Here is an 8,493-nt window from a genome sequence, read left to right as displayed (position 1 = left end):
ATTATGTTGCACCAATATCTAAACAGAATTCTCGAAATAAAAAATCGATTTCTGTATGCGGTAAACTTGTAGACAAATATCGAAATAAATTGCGACAAAATAAACGTATACTAGCAGATATTTCTGATATTACAAGTTCTAATACTGATCAAGAAAGTGAAGCATCTAATGACGGTAAGTATTTCAATAGATTTTAAATATTTTCTTAATTATATAATATGATCTATAATTCTATTTTTAGTTACAAGTGAAGTGTTGGAGACAAGCGTCAAATGATTGGAAACTAATCGAGAACCGTGGGAAGTGGTTGAAAGCCACTGGAAGGCTACTGCTACTATTCGTTTGCAAGACAATCGAAACAATCGGAATACTTCGCTATCCGAAATATTAGAAAAATGGCCGATTTTAACTCATCCAATGGGCTGGTTATTAATAGTCCAGTATTTTGAACATTTCGAATTAAGTTCGACAGAAGACGCTATTAGTCAGTGGCCTCAATTCTTCCAAAACGTTTTAAAAGTTTGTCCTCTTGAGAAGAAGAAAATTCCTCGAGTAAATGAACTATTACAAATAATAGGAAGTGATCAAAGCGATGGTATGTTATTTGTATATTATTGTATAATAATTTTTATGCAGTTATAAACTTGAAAATATAATTTGTATAACGTTTTCGGAAACAGAATCTAAAGCTATTGCGCAATTGTGTGCACTGTCATACATGATTCCTCCAAGAGGACGAGTTATAACAACAAAGAAGGGTCATTGGAAACCTTCAATGATTGAATCTGAAGAAAGTCTTGTTGTACACGTCAAGGTATGATTTAAAGTTTTATTTAATTTTTTCAAAAAATAATGCATGTACTTTATAATCATGATTTTTCAGACTGCTGGAGATATAAGTGATATTCGACAAAAACGAATTGATGCGATGTACCAGATGAATTTGACACTTCAACCATATATTATTGTCGTAGGACCTACTTTGGCTGAAATATCATCGTTTTTTATATCTGTGGACAAGGTCTTATACAACGTAACATCTGCGTTTAGAGCAATCGACACTTGCTTCAAAATCTTTCATAGTGATTCGGTCTCGCCAAGACGAGACGAGATTAGCTCAAGTCTCGTTTCGATCTCGATTTGGTCTCGAAAATTTCGATCTCGTCTCGGTATCGGCTTGGTCTCGAATATGACAATCTCGTCTCAGTCTCGAATCGAGATTCTCGGTCTCGATAATCATAATAAGTGTAGCGTCATTTTCGAAAAAATTAAAAGGCAAATATTTGATGCATAGCCAGTTGACAACCAAATCATAAAATTCGCTTTGAGATAACAGGATTGTACATTTCTTGTCTATAAAAAGAACTTACTTTAATGAAAATATTTTTAAATATAAATTTAATTTATAGTATTTATACTAAAATGAAATGGAATTCTTTTCATAATTCTATTAGATATGAAATTTGTTCTTTCTATAAAAATGCATGTGACATATATATAATATGTGCAAAATCTAAATCTCTATGTTAAACGTAAAGATATTATACTTAAATTATTTTTACATTTTTACGCTACCTATTAAAATGCTTGATTAATCATCAGTTATCCATGTGCCAGTTGCGGTAGCGTTATTTTCTTTTTATAAGCATTATTGTAAATTTTTGGGTGACAAGATAACAAATGTTCTTTTAAGTCACTTGTATTTGAGTCTTTCATTTTTATAAATTTTTTTACTTTCTTTTCACTTTTGTATATTAAATATTTTCCGAATTTTACCTTGTCTTTATCTATTAAATAAAAGAAATATTTTTTCAATACACTCAACGTCGACGAATTAGGCACCGATTATTCCGTACTCTCGGTTTTCGAACTGGACATATTTTTATATTTAATCTTCATTTCCAAAAACGATATTCAATTATAGAGACTGTTCTGTGGCGAAGGCGCCTAATTTAAGTATAATATATTTTCATATTTAACATAGAGATTTAGATTTTGCACATATTATATGTCACATACTTCTTTATAGGAAGAACCAATTTTATATCTAATAGAATTATGAAAAGAATTCCATTTCATTTTAGTATAAATTGAATTTATATTTAAAAATACTTACTTTAAAGTAAATTCTTTTTGCATCAAAATGATAAATAAATAATTAATTTAAAAATAATTTTTAATTAAAAATATTTCAGATTAAAAATATCACAAAATTCGAGAATCTCGACGAGACTCTCGATATCGCCGAGACTCGTCATAAAAAGGTCTCGTCTTAGTCTCGAATTCAAGTTTTAAGTCTCGTCTCGGTCTCGTCTCGGTCTCGTCTCGGTCTCGATCCCGAGACCGAGATCAGTCTCGGTATCGTTCGAAACACTAATCTTTCATGTGATGAATATCGAATATCCGGCAGCAGCTCATCATATATACAGTATACAGTATACACTGGTTGAGGACGGTCGTGTTTTGGTTCGGCGGCCTGTTTTCGTTAAATCCATATACCGCCTATTTCGCTGTTGCTGAGTTTTCTCTAGTTGTGATTCTAACGAAATGGATGGAAAAAAAATATGCAAAGGATGCGGTGTAGCCGTGGCAAAGCCTGTAACTTGTGGTGGATGCAATATAGCATCGCATCCGAGTTGTCTCGCACGTAGCGGTCATCCCTTCTTGAATGGTCAGTTCTTGAGTTGCCCTTCCGGAAGTTCGCCTCAAAGTTTGAATGCGAGTCCGCGGCTCCTAGAGGATATCAGGAAGGTAATACAGGAAGAGTTTCTCACTTTCCGGAGAGAGATCATGTAGATGCACCAGGCTGATATGGACAAGGTCAGAAATGAAATTCAGAGCATATCGAATAGACTGGACTTACTTGAGAGCCGGTCGACAGTAATTCAACCATTGGACCCCTTGCGCTCAGTTGAGACGGATGTTATCGAGGAAATGGAAGATAGAGAGAGAAGATCGACTAATTTGATATTTTTCAATCTGGAGGAGTCCGATAACAATGGCTGTAGAGATGATGATCTGGTGAGGGATATCATTCGGACTATCCAGCCTGGCGTGAATTCCGCAATGCGAACGGAGAGACTGGGAAAGGTGAAGCGAGGTCATTCTAGACCGGTGCGTGTCTCTTTTTCCACAAAACGGGAGGTGCTGGAAATCCTGAGGAATAAATCGCGATACTCTGGTCCTGTCAACATCTCTCAGGATCAAACAATGAAGCAAAGACAATATCTTAGGGACCTGCGGGCCGCTCTGGGGCGCCTGAAGGACGAAGGAGAAACAAATAAAACAATTCGTTATATAAACGGTGTGCCGAAAATCGTCGATGTAAAGTCAAGTTCAAAAAACTAACTCGCTCTCCCCTTATTTATTATCAAAATGTTCGCGGTTTGAGAACGAAGCTTTGTGATCTGCGGTGTGCTGTGGCGTCCGTATCTGTTGACTACGATATAATAGTCTTGGTTGAGACGTGGCTGCATGAGGGTATATCGAGCTTGGAGCTGGGCCTTGATGATTTCACCGTGTTTCGCAATGATAGAAATATTGCTAATAGTGTTTATTCGCGCGGAAGAGGTGTGTTGATTGCTGTGAGAAATTCTATATTTAGTCGTGCTATAAATATCTCAGAGTCACGCGTCGAACAGCTGTTTGTTGACATTCGCCTTGATCATGTACAATTTATTGTCGGCACTGTTTACATGCCTCCTTTATCGGAGCCGTCTTTATACGAGGCTCACTGCCTCTCTGTTGAAGAAGTGTTAGTCGCGTCACCTAATGCTAATTTTCTTATTGCGGGCGATTATAATCTTCCGCATATTCAGTGGCATAATAATAACAATTACTTGCAATATGAATCAGATCGACACTGTAATATGTTACCGCATGCTAACATTATCTCACACTTCTTCAATGAATTTAATTTTTACCAGCACAATAGGATCATTAATGCGAATCGGAATACCTTAGATCTAGTGTTTTCCACACTGCATAGCACTTCAGTGGAGCTAGCCGTTGATTACTTATGTGCGTGCGATCGTTATCATCCGGCCATCTTATTGACCTTGCCACTGAAAACATCGCTGTCATCTCACATTGAACATAGGTGGAACTTTAAACGTGCGAACTATGATGCTATTAATGATTACTTGGACAGTATCTCCTGGGATGAAGAACTAAAATTTCTGGATGCAAATGAAGCTGTGGATTTTTTGTATGGGCATCTTGATTATGTCATCTCTAATTTTGTTCCTACATATATGACCCGCAAATCACAGCATCCTACATGGTTCTCAAATGAACTGAAAACTCTCATCAAGGCCAAAAAGAGTGCTCACATCCGATATAAGAGAACTAATTGCTTTTCGGATTATATGGAGTTTTCGGGTCTGAGGGCTCGATGTAAATCCCTTTCATCGGCGTGTCTGCGGAGCTATGTGCATCGTACGGAGGAGGCTATCTCGAGTAATGTAAATGTTTTCTGGAGCTTCACAAAATCCATGTATACTTCTAATAAACCTCCAATGTCAATTTATCACAATGGCTCGTCTGTCTATGATGGATCAGCCATAGCAAATTGTTTCGCGGACTATTTCGAATCTGTTTACTCCGGTTCGGATGTGCATGGTGGCAGCGATGTTGATGTGTGTGAGCATGATCTGAGCCTATTGAATATAGATATCTCCATCGGGGATATATTTAACTGCATAAATGCCACGAATTTGGCATCCAACTCTGGCTATGACGGCATTCCTCCGCTCTTTCTTAAAGCAACCAATTTCATACTATCTAGAGTACTTTGGATTATCTTCAATAAGTCTTTAGTAAGTGGCATCTTCCCGGAATCCTGGAAGCTATCCACCGTTACGCCAATATTTAAGGACGGTGATAGAACTTTGGTCTCTAATTATAGACCAATAAGTAAGCAATGCCTCATGCCTAAATTATTCGAAAATATAATAGCGAATAAACTTGCATCATTATTTAAGTATGTTTTGATTGAAGAGCAGCATGGCTTTATTGCCGGTCGTTCCGTCGTGACTAATCTGCTACTTTATCAGAATTTTATTAATTCAGTGGTGGAGGATGGCTCCCAGGTCGATGCAGTTTATACGGACTTTAGAAAGGCTTTTGATAGCGTTGATCATTCCCTACTACTCACTAAGTTGCGGGCCTTTGGTATTGATGGTACTTTGCTGAAATGGGTATCAAGTTATGTAACAGACAGGTCACAGATTGTAAAAATCAATAATTGCCAATCTAGAATTTTTAAAGCATCGTCTGGCGTGCCCCAGGGTTCTCACCTGGGCCCGCTTCTTTTCAATCTATTTATTAATGACATTAACAAGGTCTTTAATCACTGTAAATTTCTACTATATGCGGACGATTTAAAAGTTTTTCGACGAGTAAATAACCTTGAGGACGCGGATCTGTTGCAGCTTGATCTGTTTCGGCTCGAGCGTTGGTGCAATGTTAATAAACTACAGTTTAATATAGCGAAATGTCATGTAACCCGCTTTAGTCAGAGGAGAAGCGTTTGCATGCATGAGTACTCGATAAACGGGGTGCGTCTCTCTGAGGTAGATTCTGTACGCGATCTTGGGGTCACCTTTTGCCCTGATCTATCGTTTGAGAAGCATATAATGAGTATCACGAACTGCGCGTATAGAAAACTGGGTTTTATCTTGCGGACTGGCAAATACTTTAATAATGTGCACACCTTAAGATTGTTATACTGTGCGCTAGTACGGCCTCATTTGGAGTACGCCTCCATTGTCTAGGCTCCGTTTTATGCCAAATATGATATTCAGATTGAGGGAATCCAACACCGCTTTTTGCGTAGAGTGAGCTTCATAACGGATAATCCAATGCGCTTTTTCGATCACTCTTATGATGATATGCTGAATAACTTGCGGCTAATTACTTTAGCAAATAGACGCACTTTTCTAGATCTACTGTTTTTTTTTCAAATTGATTAATGGGAGTATTACATGTTCGGAGCTCCTAGAGTATGTGGGGCTGCGTGCTCCGGCTAGGCCTCTCAGGAAGGGCGTCATATTTAATGTCGAGTCTCACCGTACCTCTTATGGAAGATACAAGCCCCTGAATCGAATCTGCATGCTGGCGAATGAGTTCTCTGATCGTGTGGATTTCTTTCAATCATCACTCTGCACCTTCAGACGAACGTTATCCCATTGTCTACGATAGACTTGTTATTTCCCTCCTGTGTTTTAGTTTTATTGCGATAGGCTCTTAATGTTATAAATTGTGCGTAATCATATAGCGATAACTTTGTACATTTTCTATGTTCTCAACTTATTTTATTTTTAATTTATTTTTAAAGGGATATCTCCCGTTTACCTGTACATAAATAAATAAATAAATAAATATATGGCTACTGATCCAACGTGAGTTGTATAACTTTACAAGAAAATACGATAAAACACCGTCACATATTTTAGAAATAATAAGTACGTTAAAAAATACTCCTTAAAATTTATGATAAAGTTTAAAATATTACAAAAGTTACAAATATTATTATTGATATAACCGTGGTCTCATATATAGTTCCTTTTATTTGATATTTAGAAACACAGTTCCTTTTATTTGATATTTAATAATTTATAAAGTTTATTTCATTTCTGCGATATTAAGTATAAAAATAACATTTTAAGTACTTTATAAAAATATAGTTTATTCTAAAATTTAATTCTTTAACATTCTATTTTAATTAATAATATTAATTCAAATAGAATTATATTAAAATTAAAATGCTATTAATAATTAATAACACTAAAATTTTTTATAATGTATTCTTGCCCATTTTGTTTCGAATCGTATGGCTCTATTAGATGTTTGAAAGCACATTGTAAATTAAAACATTCTACAAAACTGCATTCTTTTTTTCGATGTCGACAAGAATTGTCAACAAAAATGTTGTGTTCTCGCACTTTTAGTGATATTTATAGTTTTCTTAAACATTTATCCAGCACTCATTTAGAAACTAATATTAAAGACAATATTGAAACCAATAATAAGTCATTTTGCAATAACACTAATGTTTTAGATATTGATAAAAGTTTTATGGAAGAGATCACATTTAGTAATTTACCCTCACAATCAATGCCTTCTACTTCTTGTGCTATTAGTAATAGCGATAACAATTTTAAGGACATAACTGTTGTAGAATTTACACAAAAGATCGCACAAATTTCATCTTTATTTATTGCAAGTTTATACTCTCGACCATCATTACCGCGTAAACTTTGTCAGGAAATAATAGAATCAATAAAAAATTTTCTTAATTGCGTAAAAATTATAGAGGAAAAATACAAGTCAATTGAGCAGAATCCTAATGAAGATTTAAGTACTATGTTTGATATTTTAAGTAATGCATTTGCAGATCATTCGTCAGAATATCAAACAATGCTTTATTTTAAATCATTAAATTCTCTAATAGTACCGCAAGAAATATGCATCGGCGCATTTATTGATTCTAAACTTATGAATACTGCTAAACAAATGCTCGTAAAAAATCGAAAAATATGCATTGTACCTCTTGAAAAAATATTAAAGACCTTTTTAGAGTTGCCAAATGTATATAACAAAATAATGTCAAACATTATAAAAAGTGAACAGAACAAAATAACAACAAGTATATTGCAAAATGAAATATGGCATTCTATTAAACAACAGCATAACAACGATTTACTACCTTTGATTCTTTATTACGATGAATTGGAAATAAATAATCCTTTAGGTACTCATCGAGGTTTACATAAGCTTGGAGTAGTATATTGCACTATCGGTGGTATCGAGGAACAATACGCGAGTATGCTTGAAAATATTTTTTTGATACAACTACATAACGTTACTGATTACGTACAAGTTGGTAATAAGCAGATTTTTGCACCTCTCATTAATGAGATTAATAAACTTCAGATTAACGGTATAACAATAAATATCGGAAACTCGGAAAAAAAGGTAAATTTTGCATTAATGAATATTCTTGGAGATAATTTAGGGCTTTATGCTATTTTCGGGTTAAATACAAGCTTCAATTCTAATTATTCCTGTAGAATATGCTTAGTAGATACAATAACTCGTCAAAAACAGATTCTTGAAGATGTTGAGTTACTTCGAAATGTTGAAAATTATGCAATAGATGTCAATGATAGAAATCATGGTATTACCGAGGAATGTATTTTCGATAACCAATTTTCACATCACAAAAAATCTCTGTGTCGATGTCATGCATGATTTATATGAGGGAATTTGTCGCTACGATTTAGGTCAATTGTTAAATAGGTTAATAAATAAGGACAAATTATTTTCTCTTGAAAGATTAAATAATAGAATTTATTCTTTTGATTACGGGGATAATCATTTAATAAACATACCGCCTTTAATTAACATAAATGCTTTAAAAAATAAATATATTATTTATTCTGCAGCTGAAATGGCATGTCTTTGGCAATATTTAGGTTTGATAATTGGCGA

General features: G+C 34.7%; 2 protein-coding genes across 2 annotated transcripts; both read left to right on the top strand.

The window, feature by feature from the left end:
* The first annotated feature begins 417 nt into the window (after positions 1-417).
* Positions 418-2,276, top strand: LOC145948744 (uncharacterized). The gene is made up of 4 exons (XM_083058337.1): positions 418-595; positions 681-814; positions 884-1,033; positions 2,196-2,276. Exons 1-4 carry the CDS (start codon positions 418-420, stop codon positions 2,274-2,276), a joined length of 543 nt encoding a protein of 180 aa, XP_082914463.1.
* A 1,419-nt stretch (positions 2,277-3,695) lies between these two features.
* Positions 3,696-5,437, top strand: LOC145948743 (uncharacterized). The gene is made up of 3 exons (XM_083058336.1): positions 3,696-4,914; positions 4,999-5,181; positions 5,433-5,437. Exons 1-3 carry the CDS (start codon positions 3,696-3,698, stop codon positions 5,435-5,437), a joined length of 1,407 nt encoding a protein of 468 aa, XP_082914462.1.
* The last annotated feature ends 3,056 nt before the right edge of the window (positions 5,438-8,493 follow it).

The sequence above is a fragment of the Prenolepis imparis genome, unplaced genomic scaffold (genome assembly GCF_030444845.1).
Source record: "Prenolepis imparis isolate NDT839.2.m4 unplaced genomic scaffold, iyPreImpa1.0 SCAF_638, whole genome shotgun sequence".
Taxonomy (NCBI): Eukaryota; Metazoa; Arthropoda; class Insecta; order Hymenoptera; family Formicidae; genus Prenolepis; species Prenolepis imparis.
This window is presented reverse-complemented; position numbering and strand designations above follow the sequence as displayed.